Source organism: Oncorhynchus mykiss, chromosome 4, assembly GCF_057628025.1.
Source record: "Oncorhynchus mykiss isolate SJ-2025 chromosome 4, ASM5762802v1, whole genome shotgun sequence".
In the NCBI taxonomy this organism is placed as follows: domain Eukaryota; kingdom Metazoa; phylum Chordata; class Actinopteri; order Salmoniformes; family Salmonidae; genus Oncorhynchus; species Oncorhynchus mykiss.
In genome coordinates this window covers 54502710-54526607 of record NC_143025.1, presented here as the reverse complement: position 1 = coordinate 54526607, position 23898 = coordinate 54502710, and the positions used below count along the sequence as shown (strand labels likewise).

The window sequence follows — 23898 nt, the reverse complement described above, 5'->3', positions numbered from 1 at the left end:
CCTTTTACACCTGTTGTTTTGGGCCATCCCTGGCTAGTTTGTCATAATCCTTCCATTAATTGGTCTAGTAATTCTATCCTCTCCTGGAACGTCTCTTGTCATGTGAAATGTTTAATGTCTGCTATCCCTCCTGTTTCCTCTGTCTCTTCTTCACAGGAGGAGCCTGGTGATTTGACAGGGGTGCCGGAGGAATATCACGATCTGCGCACGGTGTTCAGTCGGTCCAGGGCCACCTCTCTTCCTCCACACCGGTCGTATGATTGTAGTATTGATCTCCTTCCGGGAACCACTCCCCCCCGGGGTAGACTATACTCTCTGTCGGCTCCCGAACGTAAGGCTCTCGAGGATTATTTGTCTGTAGCTCTTGACGCCGGTACCATAGTCCCCTCCTCCTCTCCCGCCGGAGCGGGGTTTTTTTTTGTCAAGAAGAAGGACGGGTCTCTGCGCCCCTGCATAGATTATCGAGGGCTGAATGACATAACAGTGAAGAATCGTTATCCGCTTCCTCTTATGTCTTCAGCCTTCGAGATCCTGCAGGGAGCCAGGTTTTTCACTAAGTTGGACCTTCGTAACGCTTACCATCTCGTGCGCATCAGGGAGGGGGACGAGTGGAAGACGGCGTTTAACACTCCGTTAGGGCACTTTGAATACCGGGTTCTTCCTTTCGGCCTCGCTAACGCTCCAGCTGTCTTTCAGGCATTAGTCAATGATGTCCTGAGAGACATGCTGAACATCTTTGTTTTCGTTTACCTTGACGATATCCTGATTTTTTCACCGTCACTCCAGATTCATGTTCAGCACGTTCGACGTGTCCTCCAGCGCCTTTTAGAGAATTGTCTTTTTGTGAAGGCTGAGAAGTGCACTTTTCATGCCTCCTCCGTCACATTTCTCGGTTCTGTTATTTCCGCTGAAGGCATTAAGATGGATCCCGCTAAGGTACAAGCTGTCATTGATTGGCCCGCCCCTAAGTCACGCGTCGAGCTGCAGCGCTTTCTCGGCTTCGCGAACTTCTATCGTCGTTTCATCCGTAATTTCGGTCAGGTGGCAGCTCCTCTCACAGCCCTTACTTCTGTCAAGACGTGCTTTAAGTGGTCCGTTTCCGCCCAGGGAGCTTTTGATCTCCTCAAGAATCGTTTTACATCCGCTCCTATCCTTGTTACACCTGACGTCTCTAGACAGTTCGTTGTCGAGGTTGACGCGTCAGAGGTGGGCGTGGGAGCCATTCTTTCTCAGCGCTCCCTCTCTGACGACAAGGTCCACCCATGCGCGTATTTTTCTCATCGCCTGTCGCCGTCGGAACGTAACTATGATGTGGGAAACCGCGAACTGCTCGCCATCCGGTTAGCCCTAGGCGAATGGCGACAGTGGTTGGAGGGGGCGACCGTTCCTTTTGTCGTTTGGACTGACCATAGGAACCTTGAGTACATCCGTTCTGCCAAACGACTTAATGCGCGTCAGGCGCGTTGGGCGCTGTTTTTCGCTCGTTTCGAGTTCGTGATTTCTTATCGTCCGGGCTCTAAGAACACCAAGCCTGATGCTTTATCTCGTCTCTTCAGTTCTTCAGTAGCCTCCACTGACCCCGAGGGGATTCTCCCGGAGGGGCGTGTTGTCGGGTTGACTGTCTGGGGAATTGAGAGGCAGGTAAAGCAAGCGCTCACTCACACTCCGTCGCCGCGCGCTTGTCCTAGGAACCTTCTTTTCGTTCCCGTTCCTACTCGTCTGGCCATTCTTCAGTGGGCTCACTCTGCCAAGTTAGCCGGCCACCCTGGCGTTCGGGGTACGCTTGCTTCCATTCGCCAGCGTTTTTGGTGGCCCACCCGGGAGCATGACACGCGTCGTTTCGTGGCTGCTTGTTCGGTCTGCGCGCAGACTAAGTCCGGTAACTCCCCTCCTGCCGGCCGTCTCAGGCCGCTTCCCATTCCCTCTCGACCGTGGTCTCACATCGCCTTAGATTTTGTCACCGGACTGCCTTCGTCAGCGGGGAAGACTGTTATTCTTACGGTTGTCGATAGGTTCTCTAAGGCGGCTCATTTCATTCCCCTTGCTAAGCTTCCTTCTGCTAAAGAGACGGCACAAATCATCATCGAGAATGTTTTCAGAATTCATGGCCTTCCGTCAGACGTCGTTTCGGACAGAGGTCCGCAATTCACGTCTCAATTTTGGAGGGAGTTTTGCCGTTTGATTGGGGCTTCCGTCAGTCTCTCTTCCGGCTTTCACCCCCAGTCTAACGGTCAAGCAGAACGGGCCAATCAGACTATTGGTCGCATCTTACGCAGTCTTTCTTTTCGCAACCCTGCGTCTTGGTCAGAACAGCTCCCCTGGGCAGAATACGCCCACAACTCGCTTCCTTCGTCTGCGACCGGGCTATCTCCTTTTCAGAGTAGCCTCGGGTACCAGCCTCCGTTGTTCTCATCTCAGTTCGCCGAGTCCAGCGTCCCCTCCGCTCAGGCTTTTGTCCAACGTTGCGAGCGCACCTGGAAGAGGGTCAGGTCTGCACTTTGCCGTTATAGGACGCAGACTGTGAGGGCTGCTAATAAGCGTAGAACTAAGAGTCCTAGATATTGTCGCGGTCAGAGAGTTTGGCTCTCCACTCAGAACCTTCCCCTTAAGACGGCTTCTCGCAAGTTGACCCCGCGGTTCATTGGTCCGTTCCGTATTTCTCGGGTCATTAATCCTGTCGCAGTTCGACTTCTTCTTCCGCGATACCTTCGTCGCGTCCACCCGGTCTTCCATGTCTCCTGTATCAAGCCCGTTCTTCGCGCCCCCGCTCGTCTCCCCCCCCCCCCCCCCATCCTTGTCGAGGGCGCACCCATCTACAGGGTCCGTAGGATTTTGGACATGCGTCCTCGGGGCCGTGGTCACCAGTACCTCGTAGATTGGGAGGGGTACGGTCCTGAGGAGAGGAGTTGGGTTCCCTCTCGGGACGTGCTGGACCGTGCGCTGATCGAGGATTTCCTCCGTTGCCGCCAGGTTTCCTCCTCGAGTGCGCCAGGAGGCGCTCGGTGAGTGGGGGGGTACTGTCATGTATTGTCATGTTGTGTCTTTCTGTCCTTTCCTTTCACCCTGTCTCCCTCTGCTGGTCGTACTAGGTTACCGTTTCTGTCCCTCTTTCCCCCAGCTGTTCCTTGTCTTCTCTGACTACCTCATTCACCCCTTTTCCCACCTGTTCCCTTTTTCCCTCTGATTAGGTCCCTATATCTCTCTCTGTTTCTGCTCCTGTCTTTGTCGGATTCTTGTTTGTGTGTCTCATGCCTGAACCAGACTATCATCGTGTTTGCTGCAACCTTGTCCTGTCCTGTCCTGTCGGAATCTACCTGTCCATCTGAGCCCACGTGTGTTCATCATTAAAGAAACTCTGTTTGTTAATTCGCTTTTGGGTCCTCATTCACGCACCTGACAAATTGTTGGAAAAATGACTTGCATCATGCACAAAGTAGTTGTCCTAACCGACTTGCCAAAACTATAGTTTGTTAACAAGACATTTGTGGGGTGGTTGAAAAACAAGTTTTAATGACTCCAACCTAAGTGTATGTAAACTTCCGACTTGAACTGTATATATTATTAGTCAAATTAACCGGTATAGATGTGGTTTTCAAGAGGGTCTCTCTTTTTGTTGTCCTTTCCAACTGTTCTTGTCCCCTAGGGTAACCCTGTTGGGCAGAGTGGACTGGGCATGGCGTACCTGTATGGGAGGGGCGTTCCAGTGGTAAGTGACTGCAAGTGTCCACCATCATCCAGTGCCACCTGGCACCTACACTACAAGAGCTTGGCAGGTAGCCTGGCGGGTAGGAGTGTTTCGGGTGCTGGCAAATCCCAGAGCTGACAAGGTAAAAATCTGTTGCTCTGCTCCTGAGCAAGGCAGTTAACCCACTGTTCCCCAGGCACCAATGACGTGGATGTTTATTAAGGCAGCCCCCCGCACCTCTCTGATTCAAAGGGGTTGAGTTAAATGCGGAAGACACATTTCAGTTGAATGCATTCAATCGAACAACCGACTACTTAACCCCCTTTCCCAAAACATATTTAGTTGAGATAAAGATTTGGCACATGCAATACGGTTTAGCTGCATGCCTGTATGATTCAAACTGTAGTTACATTCCAAAAGTGAGCTTTTGTAGAGATTGGCATAGGCAATTGAATCCAGCAGCTGTGTAGACTGTCTGTATTTTCTGTATGATTTCCACAATAGTTATGTTTTGTGTGTGTGTCCTACAGAATTACGAGTTGGCACTGAAATACTTCCAGAAGGCAGCAGAGCAGGGCTGGGTAGACGGACAGCTTCAGCTGGGCACAATGTACTACAGTGAGTGTGTGCGCATGCGTTGTGGGCCTGTGTGTGTAGAGACCTCCTGTTTTTTTCTGTTGGTTAGTGTAAAACAGCCTTGTCCCTTTTAGTTTCCTGGGGAACAATGCAATAAAAAAAAGTTAGTTGCCCACCAAAATTCTGCTCCCAAATCTGCAGTCTCAACCATTCTTTTTTCTCTTGCCACCTCTCCCTCTCCTTCTCTGTGTTGGGGATCTCTCACTCACTTTTGTCTCTCCATTCCCCTTCTTCCGCCCCAGATGGGATCGGGGTGAAGCGTGACTACAAGCAGGCCCTCAAGTTCTTCAATCTGGCCTCGCAGGCGGGCCACATCCTGGCCTTCTACAACCTGGCCCAGATGCATGCCACGGGCACCGGCGTTATGCGCTCCTGCCACACCGCCGTGGAGGTGAGCTAGTTAGCCATTAGCTAGCGGATGTACATAATTGGCTAGCTACAGCATAATCTATTAATTAGTAATTAGCTATAGCTGCTGTATTGAATTGGCTAGCATAATAGCATTATGTGGAATAATAGCATTAGCCATCAACTAGCCGTTAACTAGCTGCTATGGAATTGTATAGCTATAGGATTTACCATTAGCTAGCTATTAGCTAGTTCAGTATCCCAGCGCGTCACAGTTCATTAGCCTTTAATTACACACCACTGCCAAACTAGCCACCTGGGAGCTAGCCTCTAGACATTATTTTCCATTAGCCAGCAATTAGCTTTCTGTTAGCTGTGCATTAAACCATCAATAAACCATCCGTTAGCCTGAGATTAACCTTCATCTGTTAGATCTATGCATGAAAAACCAATTAGCCGTCTTCTTGCTAGGAATAAAAAATGGCCATCCGTTTAGCCATTTAGTAGCGTGTTAATTGCCATCCATTAAATGCCATTCAGCCATGTATTAGCTAAGCATTTAGCCATTTGCTACTGACTATCAGTCATTGTTTGCCAATCCATACCTTAGCCATTGATCCACGACTGGGGTCAGATATATTTTTATCTTCCCAATGGTTAAATTTAAAATCAGGGGTTGTGAAATCTGATCCAAAGCCTGTTGTTAGGGGTGACTTCTACCTCAAATTCTGTCTGTGTCTTATTGCGTGTGTGTGTGTCTGTGAGCAGCTCTTCAAGAATGTGTGTGAGCGTGGGCGCTGGTCGGAGAGGCTTATGGCAGCCTACCGCAGCTTCAAGGACGGCGACATGGATGGGTCGCTGGTGCAGTACCTACTGCTGGCCGAGCAGGGCTATGAAGTGGCCCAGAGCAATGTAGCCTTCATCCTGGACCAGAGTAAGAACACATAAACAGTGCGCATACAGTTGAAGTCGCAAGTTTACATACACTTAGGTTGGAGTCAGTAAAACTAATTTTCAACCATTCCACAAATTTATTGTTAACGAACTATAGTTTTGGCAAGCCGGTTAGGACATCTACTTTGTGCATGACACAAGTCATTTTTCCAAGTATTGTTTACAGACAGATTATTTCACTTATAATTCACTGTATCACAATTCCAGTGGGTCAGACGTTTACATACACTGAGTTGACTGTGCCTTTAAACAGCTTGGAAAATTCCAGAAAATGATGTCATGGCTTTAGAAGCTTCTGGTGGCTAATTTATATAATTTGAGTCAATTGGAGGTGTACCTGTGGATGTATTTCAAGGCCTACCTTCAAACTCAGTGCCTCTTTGCTTGACATCATGGGAAAATCAAAATAAATCAGCCAAGACCTCAGAACAAAACTTGTAGACCTCCACAAGTCTGGTTCATCCTTGGGAGCAATTTCCAAATACCTGACGGTAAAACGTTCATCTGTACAAATAATAATACGCAACTATAAACACCATGGGACCACGCAGCCATCACACTACTCAGGAAGGAGACGTGTTCTGTCTTCTGGAGATGAATGTACTTGCGCGAATAGTGCGAATAGTGCAAATCAATCCCAGAACAACAGCAAAGGACCTTGTGAAGACGCTGGAGGAAACAGGTACAAAAGTATCTATATCCACAGTAAATATATCGACATAGCCTGAAAGGCCGCTCAGCAAGGAAGAAGCCACTGCTCCAAAACTGCCAAAAAAAGCCAGACTACAGTTTGCAACTGCACATGGGGACAAAGATCGTACTTTTTGGAGAAATGTCCTCTGGTCTGATGAAACAAAAATAGAACTGTTTGGCCATAATGACCATTGTTATGTTTGGAGGAAAAAGGGGAACGCTTGCAAGCCGAAGAACACCCATCCGAACCGTGAAGCATGGGGGTGGCAGCATCATGTTGTGGGGGTGCTTTGCTGCAGGAGGGACTGGTGCACTTCACAAAATAGATGGCATCATGAGAAAAGAAAATGATGTGCATATATTGAAGCAACATCTCAAGACATCAGTCAGGAAGTTAAAGCTTGGTCGCAAATGGACAATGACCCCAAGCATACTTCTAAAGTTGTGACAAAATGGCTTAAGGACAACAAAGTCGAGGTATTGGAGTAGCCATCACAAAGCCCTGACCTCAATCCTATAGAAAATGTGTGGGCAGAACTGGAAAAGCGTGTGCGAGCAAAGAGGCCTACAAACCTGAGTCAGTTACACCAGCTCTGTCAGGAGGATTGGGCCAAAATTCACCCAACTTATTGTGGGAAGCTTGTGGAAGGCTACCCGAAACGTTTGACCCAAGTTAATCAATTGAAAGGCAATGCTACCAAATACTAATTGAGTGTATGTAAATTTATGACCCACTGGTAATGTGATGAAAGAAATCAAAGCTGAAATAAATAATTCTCTCTGCTATTATTCTGACATTTCACGTTCTTAAAATAAAGTGGTGATCCTAACTGACCTAAGACAGGGAATTTTAACTAGGATTAAATGTCAGGAATTGTGAAAATCTGAGTTTAAATGTATTTGGATAGGGTGTATGTAAACTTCCGACTTCAACTGAATATAAACTCAGCAAAAAAAGAAACGTCCTTTCACTGTCAACTGCGCTTATTTTCAGCAAACTTAACATGTGTAAATATTTGTATGAACATAGCAAGATTCAACAACTGAGACATAAACTGAACAAGTTCCACAGACATGTGACTAACATAAATGGAATAATGTGTCCCTGAACAAAGGGGTGGTCAAATCAAAAGTAACAGTCAGTATCTGGTGTGGCCACCAGCTGGATTAAGTACGGCAGTGCATCTCCTCCTCATGGACTGTACCAGATTTTCCAGTTCTTGCTGTGAGATGTTACCCCACTCTTCCACCAAGGCACCTGCAAGGTCCTGGACATTTCTGGGGGGAATGGCCCTTGCCCTCACCCTGATCCAACAGGTCCCAGATGTGCACAATGGGATTGAGATCCGGGCTCTTCGCTGGCCATGGCAGAACACTGACATTCCTGTCTTGCAGGAAATCACCCACAGAACGAGCAGTATAGCTGGTGGCATTGTCATGCTGGAGGGTCATGTCAGGAGGAGCCTGCAGGAAGGGTACCACATGAAGGAGGAGAATGTCTTCCCTGTAACGCACAGCGTTGACATTGCCTGCAATGACAACAAGCTCAGTCTGATGATGCTGTGACACACCGCCCCAGACCATGACTGACCCTCCACCTCCAAATCGATCCCGCTCCAGAGTACAGGCCTTGGTGTAACAACGATAAACGCAAATCCGACCATTACCCCTGGTGAGACAAAACTGCGACTCGTCAGTGAAGAGCACTTTTTGCCTGTCCTGTCTGGTCCAGCGACGGTGGGTTTATGCCCATGGGCAACATTGTTGCCTGCCTTACAACAGCACTAATGGAGGGATTGTGCGTCCCTTGTTTAACTCGGGCAGTTGTTGTTGCCATCCTGTACCTGTCCCGTAGGTGTGCTGTTCGGATGTGCCAATCCTGTGCAGGTGTTGTTACACGTGGTCTGTCACTGTGAAGACAATCAGCTGTCCGTCCTGTCTCCCTGTAGCACTGTCTTAGGCGTCTCACAGTACGGACATTGCAATTTATTGCCCTGACCACATCTGCAGTCCTCATGCCGCCTTGCAGCATGCCTAAGGCACGTTCACGCAGATGAGCAGGGACCCTGGGAATTTTTATTTGGGTGTTTTTTAGAGTCAGTAGAAAGGCCTCTTTAGTGTCCTAAGTTTTCATAACTGTGATTTTTATTGCCTACAGTCTATACGCTGTTAGGGTCAAAATGACCGTTCCACAGGTGCATGTTCATTAATTGTTGATGGTTCATTGAACAAGCATGGGAAACCATGTTTAAACCCTTTACAATGAAGATCTGTGAAGTTGTTTGGATTTTTACGAATTATCTTTGAAAGACAGGGTCCTGAAAAAGCGCCGTTTATTTTTTTGCTGAGTTTATATTGTCATGGTTATTTCTTTATTATCGAATGAGGAGACAAACTTATCACACAAGTCAGAGTTATACTTAAACTAAATCTTTATTCACTTTTTAATAAGGAAAGCATGTCACACCACACACACAAGTGAATGATGTGAGTGGTCTGCAATAACGATGGCCGGTCGACGAACCACCCTTAGATGATTCGTTGAGAGCCCCCACACAAAGGATACCAAGATATTTTATAGCAAAGATACACCCCCGTAGTCTACATGACAAACAACAGATGTGTGGAATGGGTCACAAGGTTAGGAGTCGTATGAAATAAATTTATAATTCACAGCAGACAGTATCTGCTGTAAAGACTGTTCTCAATGTGTGGAAACTAGGGTCTAGCCCCCAAAGCAAGCTTCCTCTCATAATTATCCATACCCGAGCCATCTCCACCCTGGTCCCTCCCAGTACACAAACACCAACTCATGCTATGGAATGCGTTCTTTAGATTTTATCACCAAAGGCATCGTAAATCCACTGACAGCATTAAGCCCCCACAGGCCCAACTCAGAAGACGAAGTATTATGACATAATCTTGTAATTTCGCTCTCACATTCCCCCATTTTAAGAATTCTCTCAACTTAAAAGAAAATTACAAGATTTTAAAACATTAATTCACACGTAGAAAACAAATAAGGCATCAACAATTTAACAAACATATAGAAAAAAAACTTCTTTGCACTCGTATACCACTATTGTAAATGACCATCCGTAGGTTCATTAAACCTTTAACCTTAACATAAAATGATCATTGGGAATAATATAAACATTAAAATATCGTTAAGGAATTAAATCTAAATCAGAGTACATTTTCCATAAGTTCGGAAAAAAATCATCATGGTGATACTGATCATAATCCCATTGGTCAGCATGGTGGAAATAACAATTTCCATCCCCATAACACCGTCTGTAGAAACTAAAATTAGCATATCAGGTTGATTGAGGAGGTCTATACACTGCAAAATGTATAGTAATTTAGATTAAGAATGCATTGAGATACTGATCTGTAATTATAATCGTGATAAGAAAGTTAATACCCCTCAGCCAGTCTCAGCCCATCCCACCTATCACCATAGACCTCAGCTCTTAAATCACAACCCTAAGGCACTCTCAGCCCATCCCACCTATCACCGTAGACCACCCTCATTCGGTTTCTATGTGCCATATACCTTTCAACTGTGCTGTGATATTTTACAAAATGTTTGAACCTTTTTAATCGTATATTATCCACAAATTGCAAGCTAGTCCATAAACCATATGCCGTGGAATTGGTACGTCGAAAATCTCCCATTTATTTTGCAACCTGTATGGCGCAGCTGTCATTTTTGTCCTTAGATTAAACTGGTATATTTTCCTGTTTATGCCATTTCCTTTCATCCAGTTTGTATCTTTAAAAAATGGCAGGCAAACAAGTTCCCTACCTTCTCCCTTTTCCACTTGCCTCCTCCATTTTTGTGGTAGTGCTGTAATCAGTTGGTTGTAAATTTGTATTGAGCAGATATTCCCATATATTTTTCGATAACTGTATATGTGACATAACTCCTCCGTTTATATTCATTGAGTTTAACCATAAAATTTTTTGTAATATTTGTTCAATCTTTTCTGGAGGAAAAAACTGAAATTGTAACCAGCTTTGTATGGCTTCTTTAAGAAAGGGCGATAACTTTAAACAACATTTCATTTTCAATCGGAAATCGGAAATGAGAAGTTGTAATCCATATAAAGGTAAAAAGGCCATTTTTGAACATGCTAATAATGGATGCTAACAATGAACACGTTAATAATGGATGCTAACAATGAACATGCTAATAATGGATGCTAACAATGAACATGTTAATAATGGATGCTAACAATGAACATGCTAATAATGGATACTAACAATGAACATGCTGATAATGGATGCTAACAATTAACATGCTAATAATGGATGCTAACCTTGAACATGCTAATAATGGATGCTAACAATGAACATGCTAATAATGGATGCTAACAATGAACATGCTAATAATGGATGCTAACAATGAACATGCTAATAATAGATGCTAACAATGAACATGCTAATAATGGATCTTTGAGTACATCAAAAAGTTCTGATATACCTCTACTGGTATACCGTCAAGCCAAGGTGTTTTTGCAGACTGAAAATATTTTTTTGGCTCAAAAAGTTACTCTTCTGTAAATTGGCCTTCACATAGGTATTTCTATAAATGTGTTAATGTTACATTATTATTATTATTATTATTATGAAAGAAATCCTTACATTTAACAACATTCAGTGGAAATGGAGGAGACTGAAAAGAAAACATATGCTTAAAATATTTTGCTACCTCTTTTTGTAACGAGTTTCTGTAAATTATTTTTGGTATAATTTCTATGTTGAAGATTCAAGAAAATGTTGTGTATTTTTCACAATTTTCCAACCAATTCGCTTTATTCTTGTAATACATTGCACTTGATGGTTCTTGAATAAGTAACTCAAATTCCTTTTGATTTTCCTCTAACATATTTTGTGCTTCTATAGTACAGTTTCCATTACCATCTACCTGCACCATTACTTCCTCTATTTCCTTTATTTATTCTAATCTCTTTTGACCTACAGTGGTTGCTCCACTAAGGTTTTGCGATTATGCTGCGGGACTTAGAGGTAATTTGTGGTTTAGGACAGTATCCTGCGTCACCACTTCATTGCTCCAGACCAGCGCAAGGGGGAGTTAGAGCACTGATTATTATTTTGGGTCCTACTGTGTCTCTAACTGACATTGAATGGGCGATATAAACCTAAATCGAAAATGATAATTGTGCACGACTTCAGTATTACTTACTAAAACTGTTGTTTTATTATTATTTTTCTCTTACTGTAGTACTATAGGCCACTCCCGACCGGTCAAGTTGTACAGTGCCTGAGTGGCGCAACAGTGTAAGAAACTGCATAGCAGTGTAAGCTGTGTTGCTACAGATGCCGGTTCAATACCTGTACTGGCCTCGACTGGGAGACCCATGAGATGACTAGGTTTTTGGTTTCTCTCCCTCTAAAAACATAGATAAATAATTATATATAACAAACTAGCTTTATTTACAAATAGGTAACAATGTCTCACCCCATGTTTTTCTCGCCTTTTTCTCGCTCATTTTACATTATTTGAAAACTAAATCATCTCCAAAATATTGTTCTTTTTTATTGTAATTAATTCATTTAGAATTATATAAAAGCCCGTTGGATATTCTCACAGATATATTATTAACCCTTTTATTGGCAGGACAATATACACTGCTCAAAAAAATAAAGGGAACACTTAAACAACACAATTTAACTCCAAGTCAATCACACTTCTGTGAAATCAAACTGTCCATTTAGGAAGCAACACTGATTGACAATACATTTCACATGCTGTTGTGCAAATGGAATATCAAATCAAATGTATTTATATAGCCCTTCGTACATCAGCTGATATCTCAAAGTGCTGTACAGAAACCCAGCCTAAAACCCCAAACAGCAAGCAATGCAGGTGTAGAAGCACGGTGGCTAGGAAAAACTCCCTAGAAAGGCCAAAACCTAGGAAGAAACCTAGAGAGGAACCAGGCTATGTGGGGTGGCCAGTCCTCTTCTGGCTGTGCCGGGTGGAGATTATAACAGAACATGGCCAAGATGTTCAAATGTTCATAAATGACCAGCATGGTCGAATAATAATAAGGCAGAACAGTTGAAACTGGAGCAGCAGCACAGTCAGGTGGACTGGGGATAGCAAGGAGTCATCATGTCAGGTATTCCTGGGGCATGGTCCTAGGGCTCAGGTCCTCCGAGAGAGAGAAAGAAAGAGAGAATTAGAGAGAGCATATGTGGGATGGCCAGTCCTCTCCTGGCTGTGCCGGGTGGAGATTATAACAGAACATGGCCAAGATGTTCAAATGTTCATAAATAACCAGCATGGTCGAATAATAATAAGGCAGAACAGTTGAAACTGGAGCAGCAGCACGGCCAGGTGGACTGGGGACAGCAAGGAGTCATCATGTCAGGTAGTCCTGGGGCATGGTCCTAGGGCTCAGGTCCTCCGAGAGAGAGAAAGAAAGAGAGAAGGAGGGAATTAGAGAACGCACACTTAGATTCACACAGGACACCGAATAGGACAGGAGAAGTACTCCAGATATAACAAACTGACCCTAGCCCCCCGACACATAAACTACTGCAGCATAAATACTGGAGGCTGAGACAGGAGGGGTCAGGAGACACAGAATAGACAACAGGTGGAAAGTATAGGCAATTAGCAAGACACCCCCAATAAAGGAGTGGTTCTGCAGGTGATAACCACAGACCACTTCTCAGTTCCTATGCTTCCTGGCTGATGTTTTGGTCACTTTTGAATGCTGGCGGTGCTTTCACTCTAGTGGTAGCATGAGACGGAGTCTACAACCCACACAAGTGGCTCAGGTAGTGCAGCTCATCCAGGATGGCACATCAATGCGAGCTGTGGCGAGAAGGTTTGCTGTGTCTGTCAGCGTAGTGTCCAGAGCATGGAGGCGCTACCAGGAAACAGGCCAGTGCTTCAGGAGACGTGGAAGAGGCCGTAGGAGGGCAACAACCCAGCAGCAGGACCGCTACCTCCGCCTTTGTGCAAGGAGGAGCAGGAGGAGCACTGCCAGAGCCCTGCAAAATGACCTCCAGCAGGCCACAAATGTGCATGTGTCTGCTCAAACGGTCAGAAACAGACTCCATGAGGGTGGTATGAGGGCCCGACGTCCACAGGTGGGGGTTGTGCTTACAGCCCAACACCGTGCAGGACGTTTAGCATTTGCCAGAGAACACCAAGATTGGCACATTCGCCACTGGCGCCCTGTGCTCTTCACAGATGAAAGCAGGTTCACACTGAGCAAATGTGACAGACGTGACAGTCTGGAGACGCCGTGGAGAACGTTCTGCTGCCTGCAACATCCTCCAGCATGACCGGTTTGGCAGTGGGTCAGTCATGCTGTGGGGTGGCATTTGTTTGGGGGGCCGCACAGCCCTCCATGTGCTCGCCAGAGGTAGCCTGACTGCCATTAGGTACCGAGATGAGATCTTCAGACCCCTTGAGAGACCATATGCTGGTGCGGTTGGCCCTGGGTTCCTCCTAATGCAAGACAATGCTAGACCTCATGTGGCTGGAGTGTGTCAGCAGTTCCTGCAAGAGGAAGGCATTGATGCTATGGACTGGCCCGCCCGTTCCCCAGACCTGAATCCAATTGAGCACATCTGGGACATCATGTCTCGCTCCATCCACCAACGCCACGTTGCACCACAGACTGTCCAGGAGTTGGCGGATGCTTTAGTCCAGGTCTGGGAGGAGATCCCTCAGGAGACCATCCGCCACCTCATCAGGAGCATGCCCAGGCATTGTAGGGAGGTCATACAGGCACGTGGAGGCCACACACACTACTGAGCCTCATTTTGACTTGTTTTAAGGACATTACATCAAAGTTGGTAGTGTGGTTTTCCACTTTTCGACATTCAACTATGTAAAGAAAAAAGTATTTAATAAGAATATTTAATTCATTCAGATCTAGGATGTGTTATTTTAGTGTTCCCTTTATTTTTTTGAGCAGTGTATATTGGTCATATTGGTCATGGCTCCCGAGTGGCGCACAATGGGATTGCCTTGCAATTCTCCAGTTGTATCCACTGAAAGCGTGCGAAGTTCAAGATACGGGGGGGGGCATGGGATGGGCCACAGAAGTCCGATCTAGGCCTACCATAGGCAACATGAGTCTCACTAGTGTTGTGTAATGTGCTGTTAAAAGTAGTGTATGTCTTATTTATTTAAAGAGCATATTGAAGTTAGAAGCAATAGGATTTGAAGCAATAGCCTACAACTATTTTAGCACCGTTTCACGCTGCTCTGAGACGAGCATTGGGACTGGTCTTGATAAATCATTGAGATTTTTAATTTTTATTGAATCTCCGTTTGGGAATTGGTTAGACTAGAATTAGAAAATTAGGGTGTAGAAATGTAACCTTTATTTAACTAGGCAAGTCAGTTAAGAACAAATTCTTACTTACAAGGACAGCCTACTCCTTCCACCCCGCCGGCAAGTTGAACCCCTGTCTCCTGCGTGCCTGCACAACACGGGAATTCTGCAGCTAAATAGCCCAGTACTCCCGGCAGTCATGTTGTACAGCGTAATATTTTCTTGGAATAGAGACACCATACTAATAATCAAATGAATTAAGCAAGTACCAGTCAAAGTTTGGGCGCACCTACTAAATCCAGGCTTTTTCACATTATATAATAATAGTGAAGACATTACAACTATGAAATAGCACACATGGAATCAGTTAAGAACAAATTCTTATTTACAAGGATAGCCTACTCCTTCCTCCTCATCGGGGAACTGTATCCCGGTCTCCCGTGTTTCCGCATAGCATGGGGATTCTTTAGCTAAATAGCCCAGTACTGTAGCCTACTCCCGAGCGTCACGTTGTACAGTGCCATATTTTCCATTCCATCCTAACGGAAACCCAGAGGGTTTTTTGTTTTTCATGGAATGGAAACACCATAATATTAATAAAATGAATTATATTTACATTCAATATTTCTTAAAATCAGTCCCATATACTATGTTCTTACAAAAAAAGGTTTTAAATTCTCTAGTACAGCCACTATCGAAGGCTATCAAATGCTTCTCAAAGATGCCCTCTGGTTGTCAAATTAACAAGAACTAGCATTAGTGGTACCAGTGGTTCATACTTAAATAACGTGCCATAGAATTCGCTGCAACTTTTTAAGGATGAACCACTGTAAACCTTCACCCATATCTAGGTCGGTTGTCACTAAGGTCATCAGACCATCTCCCTGACTCATGACCCACCTTTAAGTCCTAAGGCAATCCCTTGGCCGACAATTGCCGATGGCCAGAGGGAAATATGGGCAGTCCCATGATAACATGAATATCTATGAGGATGCTTAAGAAAACTAACCAAATAACATGGAAAACAGTCAGATTTTTTTTAATAGTATCAATAATAGATAATATTAATAGAAATAATAACAACACAATATTTTAGGCTATAAGGCAAGGCTATAAGCATGTCAGCCCATCCTGCTCAGTTCATTGGATTCAATTGTTTGAACATTTTTGGAAAAAATTAAGACAAAACAACGTAAATATATCGCAAGACCATACTTTTTTTAAAATGTCTATTACATGCTAGACATATTTAATGTAGTCCCCATTACATTAAAAATTCACATTGCACTGTAAAAATGTCAGAATATCGGTCTTCAATACGTTTGGCCGCTGGTTTCATCGTTTGATTCAGGTCTAGTGTGATTGAGGCAAAAATAAGAGCTAGCTAGTTAGTGAGCTAGCTAGCTAACGTTGGACAACTTTTGGCTAGCTCTAACTAATGGTACATCAAATTTACTTCTGTTAAAATGGGACAAAACAAAGGCTAGAAAACATTTCCATACACACAACAGCTGTTAGATACTGCTTACTGACAGATAGCTAGAGCTGAACTGGCTGTGGTGGCTACTAGCTAGCTAACCAGCTGCTAGTAGTTCATTCACTCCAGTCGAGAGGAGATTAAACATGACATTAGCTAACGTAACATGTCAGTTACACTACTAGCTCAGTACTGGGAATAAATATTTTTTTTTCTGTCAAACAGCAGTTTAACTTGCTAGTTAGATCTGTGAACTAAAGAGTATCCAGTTTCTGCTCTGCTTGCTTTTACAACTTGGAGAAATACGCAACACAGACAGCAGCTGCCTCTGTTAATCTCGCCGGTCCTATACTCCAGCCTTTCAGAAGCTTTGCCTTCACACAGCCTGTCCGCACGTGGTGTGGTGTCCGTGCAGTCCTAAAATCCAGCCGGCTGAACCTGGAAAACAGCCTACCCAGGCCGCCCTGAGGCGTCCGCATGGTCCTAAAACACTGGTCCTTTGTTTTGTATCACAGTGCAATAATAAAACTGGGGGTGACAAAAATGCCATTTCAGAATGTGAGGGGGGTCATGTCCCCCCTGTCCCTAGTGAAAGTTTCTCCCCCAGGACCATATTATATTTCAAAACTCAAGCTTTGATGACAAAATAGATCAGTTGGTGTAGCACTTGTGAGGTATAACTGAGCATAAATGTAAATAATTTGCAAATAATTTTCATTTTTATTTTACTAGACTGATGATACCTGCATTTGATGTTCATGGTGCTTTCACGACAACTGGGAACTCGGGGGAAAAAAACAAGGTCATGATGTCAGGTTGGAAATTCAAGAGTTCTAAAAAGATGCTAGTGTTTCCGACTTGGAATTCAGAGTTGGATGACCGTTGAACTATTTTTCCTAGACTGACTTCCCAGTTGTCTTGAACGCACTGATGTCTGAGATTTCCAAGTTCCCAGTTGTTTTGAACACAGCATTAGTCTCAGCGGAGGGAGGGAGAGCGCAACAGGTACCATCAGTCCAGTAAAATTTAAATTAAAATCAAGGCTCTCTCCTTCCTTTCGTCCAGTGAGACTGACCAGTGAGAGAGGACACTGTTTTCCACCTTATGGCGAAACTCGAGTCACCCCGCATCTGCCTTATGCACAAATTCATGTTGTTCCTATGACCAGAGATAGCTAAATATTCCTCTAAAAATTGGCACACAGGGCTATCAATACACTCCCCCCCCCCCCCCGCAGCTACTCGCCCAAGCCTCCCCAGCTTCTCCTTTACCCAAATCCAGATAGCAGATGTTCAGAAAGAGCTGCAAAACCTGGACCCGTACAAATCAGGTGGGCTTGACAATCTGGACCCTCTATTTCTGAAACTATCCGCCGCCATTGTCGCAACCCCTATTACCAGCTTGTTCAACCTCTCTTTCATATCGTCTGAGATCCCCAAGGATTGGAAAGCTGCCGCAGTCATCCCCCTCTTCAAAGGGGGAGACACCTTGGACCCAAACTGTTACAGACCTATATCCATCCTGCCCTGCCTATCTAAGGTCTTCGAAAGCCAAGTCAACAAACAGATCACTGACCATCTCGAATCCCACCGTACCTTCTCCGCTTTAGGGAGAAGAAAAAACACATCTCCCGGTCCACCGGGCAGGCGGAGTTAGTTTTTTTTAGGCACATTTAAATGGTTCAAAATGGGAACACTTTGCCTACCCGGTGCGCAGGGCTTCTGAATCAAGTGCACATACCGCCAACAGCGCAACACGAATAATAAAAAAGGAGAACAATCCTTTATTTATGGCTTTTCTACAGAAACGTCTGGTGATCGACTAGTATTGCCTTTTAGCGATCGACCGGTTTGTGACCCCTAAATTATAGAATTGTTTCTATTATTTGTTATTTGCAAACTTTGTCATGAAATGAGCAACAGCAGTACAGATACATTGATATACCATCACCTTAAACGGCACATTCCTCACTTGTTAGAAGCACAATTAAAAGGCCAGACACTCAATTAAAGGGGAATTACACTTAAAAACCCAAATGTTAGTTTTGCACACCAAAAGAAAATAGTGTTCTGTGATTTAAGCATTGACATTGACTCAGAACATCTAATTTAGTAGTTTCTCTATGAACAAAAAAATTCTAAAGCCATTAATTAAAACCTCTTTGGGAACCTCTTACATTATTTTTGATCGAACTGCACTGTCCAATTTACAGTAGCTAGTTTTTATAATGAAAACATACCATGCTATTGTTTGAGGAGAGTGCACAGTTATGTATATTGACTAATTAGGCACATTTGGGCAGACTTGATACAACATTTTGAACAGAAATACAATTGTTCATTGGATCAGTCTAAAACATTTCACATACACTGCTGCCATCTTGTAGCCAAAACCTAAATTGCGCCTAGATTCTTAAGTCATATAATGGCCCTTCTCTTGCATTTCAAAGATGATGACACAACAAAAAACATGTCTTTGTATTATCTTTTACCAGATCTCATGTGTTATATTCTACTACATTCATTTCAAATGTCCACAAACTTCAAAGTGTTTCCTCTCAAATGGTATCAAGAATATGCATGTCCTTGCTTCAGGTCCTGAGCTGCAGGCAGTTATATTTGGGTGTCATTTTAGGATTTTTTTTTTTAAGGGTCTGATTCTTGCGGTTTTAAAAGGAAAATATAAAACTGATTTTATAGGGCCCCCCTTGGAGTTGTTTATTAACCATTATTTTACCATGTATATGAAAAGTGCACTATTGGAACAAAAAATATTGAGGTTCTGTTCGGAATGAAACAATTGGATAATCATTGTGTGTGTGTGTGTGTGTGTGTGTGTGTGTGTGTGTGTGTGTGTGTGTGTGTGTGTGTGTGTGTGTGTGTGTGTGTGTGTGTGTGTTTTTTTTTGTTTGTTTGTTTGTTTGTATTTCTCACTTTAAGCAGAGGCCCGGATCTTCAGTGAGAACGAGACGTACCCTCGAGCCCTCCTCCATTGGACCAGAGCAGCAGCACAGGGTTGGTCTATCCTCCTTCATAAATCACCCTCCCCTCTTATTGCTGTGCTGAGCAACCATCTTGTTTTTGTACCCTTAAGTTATTGTTGGCAAGGATAGGTAAGATAAAGCTGGGGTATTAAAACGTATGGTAATGACATGTGTACTGTGTGTTCAAATGTGGTTAAACAATGACTAGGATAAAGCTGGGGGACAACCACTTCTACGGTTACGGGACTGACGTGTGTACTGTGTTACCCAGGGGCCCAGTTAAAAAACAAACATTTGAATCCACATTAAAATGATCATGTGACAAAATGGAAGAAAATCTCCAACATATCACATTATATGCTACAATAAATATAATATAAAATCAAATAAAATTGTATTAGTCACATGCGCCGAATACAAAAAAAACAGTGAAATGCTTACTTACAAGCCCCTAACCAACAGTGCAGTTTTAAAAAATACGGATAAGAATAAGAAATAAAATAAATAAAAGTGACAAGTAATTAAAGAGCAGCAGTAAATAACAACAAACGAGTCCTATATAACCTAAATGGCCACTCAGCAAGGAAAAAGCCACTGCTCCAAAACTGCCATAAAAAAGCCAGACTACGGTTTGCAACTGCACATGGGGACAAAGATCGTACTTTTTGGAGAATTGTCCTCTGGTCTGATGAAACAAATATAGAACTGTTTGGCCATAATGACCATCGTTATGTTTGGAGGGAAAGGGGAGGCTTGCAAGCTGAAGAACACCATCCCAACTGTGAAGCGGGCGGGGGGGGGGGGGAGCAGCATCATGTTGTGGGGGGTGCTTTGCTGCAGGATGGACTGGTGAGCTTCACAAAATAGATGGCATCATGAGGATGGAATATTATGTCAAGGTATTAGAGTTGCCATCACAAGGCCCTGACCTCAATCCTATAGAACATTTGTGGGCAGATCTGAAAAAGCATGTGTGAGCAAGGAGGCCTACAAACCTGACATTTCACATTCTTAAAATAAAGGGTGATCTTAACTGACCTAAGACAGGGAATTTTTACTGGGATTAAATGTCAGGAATTGTGAAAAGCTGAATTTGAATGTATTTGGCTGAGGTGTATGTAAACTTCCGACTTCAACTGTAGGTAGAGTTATTAAAGTGACTATGCATAGATGATAACAACAGAGAGTAGCATTTGGTTTGAAAAACTGGGCCTAGTTTATACAGTGGCTAGGATAAAGCTGGGGGACTACCCCTTCTACGGTTATGATATTGATGTGTGTACGGTTACGGCACTGACGTGGGTACTATATGTCTAACTGTGTTACTTAGGTTATACTGTGGCTAGAATAAAGCTTGGGGACTACCATTTCTACGGTTATGGTACTGATGTGGACTACGAGACTGCTGTCATCCACTATAGGCTGGCCTCGGAGCAGCAGCACAGTGCTCAGGCCATGTTCAACTTGGGCTACATGCATGAGAAAGGCCTGGGCATCAAACAGGTGGGCAAACACACACATGCACACACATTAATATACGCACACAACCATGTAAACCTCTATCTTTCCGCCTGGTGTAGGACATCCACCTGGCCAAGCGTTTCTATGACATGGCTGCCGAGGCCAGTCCCGACGCCCAGGTGCCCGTCTTCCTGGCTCTGTGTAAACTGGGCCTGGTCTACACCCTGCAGTACATGCACGACCTCAACGTGAGTGTACAGTACAGAGCGCTTCCTGGACCCGGGTGACTCTGGGAGATTCAGTTTCCTCAGTTTCTATTTCAACTCGTGGGGGCCAGGCTCAATGTTTGAGGCAAACTTAGGCTAGTTGTAGTTTACTACATTTGTACAGGATTCATGGGATTTTACTGTTTGTTAAATGTAATCAATGTTCTCTCTTTCTGCTCCCTCTCCCTCTGACCTCCCTCTTAATTTCTCCCCCTCCCTCCTCGCTCCATCCCCCCTCCACCAGATGACTGAGCTGGTCAGTCAGGTGGACCTTGACCAGCTCCTGGGCCCCGAGTGGGACCTCTACCTCATGACGGTCATCGCCCTGCTTCTGGGCACTGTCATCGCATACCGCCAGAGACAGCATCCAGCTGTGCCCCCGCGGCCTCCTTCTCTCCCGGCCCCAGCCAGGCCCCCCCAGGAGCAGCCCCAACCTGAGGACCAGGTTCAGCCCGAGGTCCCACCCCAGGCTGAAGAGGAGCAGCAGTGAGCAATTGCTACTAGCATTAGAGCAATGACTGGAAGTCTATGGGAACAGCTAATATGCTAATATGCTGTTCCTGTAGACTTCCAATTATTGCGCTAACGCTAATTAGCCTTGGCTCCCAAAATGACCTCTAACTTCCTGCATACTGGAAGTTAGACATAAAAATGTGGTCCACAAGTTCATCTGACTGAGGAAGTAGATAAAGGACTTCATTGCCAAAATCCCTAACTATCCCTTTAATTATCATCCAATCTGTAAATTAAACAGTCTTGTTTTGTGTGCTCTGGTAGTGGTTACCAGATATTTTTTCTGATTTTTCTTTGCGGATTTTATGTAGGTGTTTAAAGGTTACAACTTTCCTTATCAGCAAATACGATACCAGAAACAATACACACACCTTGCAAAACCAACAGATTTGAGATTGGCAGCAATTGGAACTCCACACGCTAAGTTAGCTTCATCTCCTTGTCTGTAGGAAATTATTTGTTAGGGAACACGTTCTATAAGCAAACATTCTTTATCAAGCAAGTTTTTGTTCCAGCATGCTTTTTTTGTGCAAATATTTTTTTAGCAAACAGGAACTTGTTTTGTTAGCATATTATGTTGAATTAATGAAGGAAACATAAACTTGCTAATTTATTTGACATCCAGTTCAAAACAGAGCTGAGCTTTGGGCAGCCTTCTTGTTTGAGTGGAACAAGTAATGAACGGTATTGTTGTCACTTTGTCAGTCATTTGAGCTCTGCCATGGTATGGTCGGGCAAAAAGTTGGATTCTTGAGCGCTTATCTATATAATAAGGAAAATATTATGGGGATATTGCTGAATGCCGATCCCCACCATAGATGCTCTCTTACAGCCCAAATCCTGAAAAAGTGCTAGGTTGAAGAAACCCTTCAGTCTCTACACTGTATGTGCCTGGTAGTGGTGCACACAGCTGAAGAATTAAAGGTACACTCAGCAGATTACATCATTAACAGAAGGACATTATACAACAGCAACAGCAGAATTCAAATCTGCCGCCAAGATGACCATTATTAAACAAACGTAACAATTTGCATCCTCCCCTGTGGCACACACACATTGGGAATAGCCAATAATGTCAGTCTTGGCAGATTTGTAACTCTCTGTTGTCTGTAAGTAGGAAGTTGCCCCATTTTGTATGATGATGTCATCTTTCTGAGTGTTCCTTTAACCCTTTTTTTTTTTTACGGCAAACATAGAGAAGAAATGTATATTTTTTTGTCCACTGCTCTCTGCACAATATATTACCGTAAAGAGTAGCATATCTTAAGAATTTGCCTATTCTCTGTGTTTGTTTGTAGTCGGTCTACATTGACACATGATTATCTTATTGTAGGTACATAGTAATTGGTAGTACATTTGTGGCACCATTGTTAATTTAATTTTCTTCTGTTTAAACTGTTTGGTTTGATAAGTCAAACAGAAGTTTAACTGCGACAGGAACAGAGATGGAGGCTCTCGTAATCTCCGGTGACTGTGTAATGTTTTTGTTATCATTTTAGGACCAGTTACCCTTCGTGTCATGTGAAGACTCAATAGGAGAAAGCATTGCCTTTTTCTATTGACTTTGTTATATACATGGATTCACTCTCATGGCCTGTATGTATAATTATTTTGGAGTAGGAGTGCTGATCTAGGATCAGTTTTGAGTTTTAGATCATAATTAATAAGACTATATTATAAACAGGAGGGACCTAATCCTAGATCTGCTCTCCTACTCTAACACACTTGACACATTTGGCCCCAGATCTTCATATTTGAGTGTAAGGTGGCAATGGGAAACGCTGTGTGCCAAGGTAAAACATAATTACAGTACTTTAAGCAAGATGGGGTGGGGTATAATACCACTGATGTAAAAAGAGAACATTCACGCCCTTTATATGCTATTTCCTGGGCTGTGTTCATTGGAGCACGCACTGGAATACGTTTTTAAAATATCTACAAATGTGTAATATGACAAGTCCCTCTCTGTGTCAGTATGTTTTGTTCCATTTGGTGCCCAATTTAATTTGCCAACGGAGGATGTACCCTTTGCATAATGTAAAGAGGAATACACGTGTTTATATAGCAATACACTAACGTTCAATGTATGAACCAGTATGTATATTAAGAACAAAATGGGATGTTAAGAGAATGATTCAGACTTTTCATGAGAAGTTTCAAATAAGATTTATCACTCACCAAAACACAACAATGATGTCCTCTGTACTCACTTTGGTTTGAATATGATATCAACACAAGTAATAAAATAACAGGCTACATACTATTTCGCTCTGTCTGCAATATAATACTGGTCCAGGTCGATGAAAAATCAGCATTTTACCATCGATGTTTATAGTTTATGAATAATGATCTATAGAGATTCACTACCGTTCAGAAGTTTGGGGTCACTCAGAAATGTCCTTGTTTTTAAATAAAAGCACAATTTTTGTCCATTTAAAATAACATCAAATTGTTCAGAAATACAGTGTAGACATTGTTAATGTTGTAAATGACTAGCTGGAAACGGCTAGAGCTGGTGTAACTGAGTCAGGTTTGTAGGCCTCCTTGCTCACACA

The 23898-nt window shown here is 43.6% G+C and overlaps 1 protein-coding gene across 3 annotated transcripts in view; it reads left to right on the top strand.

Annotated features, from left to right (window-relative positions):
* The window catches only part of LOC110521981 (protein sel-1 homolog 1), a 74337-nt gene extending 50731 nt beyond the window's left edge, over positions 1 to 23606 (top strand). For 2 of the 3 annotated variants that reach the window (XM_036975503.2, XM_090232286.1), the window contains 8 exons: positions 3644 to 3706; positions 4216 to 4303; positions 4564 to 4712; positions 5438 to 5603; positions 19060 to 19134; positions 20434 to 20606; positions 20684 to 20812; positions 21075 to 23606. In XM_036975503.2, coding sequence (XP_036831398.2) covers positions 3644 to 3706; positions 4216 to 4303; positions 4564 to 4712; positions 5438 to 5603; positions 19060 to 19134; positions 20434 to 20606; positions 20684 to 20812; positions 21075 to 21320 — 1089 coding nt within the window. In that variant the 3' untranslated portion in view covers positions 21321 to 23606. The remainder of the gene's footprint in view (positions 1 to 3643; positions 3707 to 4215; positions 4304 to 4563; positions 4713 to 5437; positions 5604 to 19059; positions 19135 to 20433; positions 20607 to 20683; positions 20813 to 21074) is intronic. The other variant, XM_036975504.2, reaches the window with a different exon arrangement.
* The last annotated feature ends 292 nt before the right edge of the window (positions 23607 to 23898 follow it).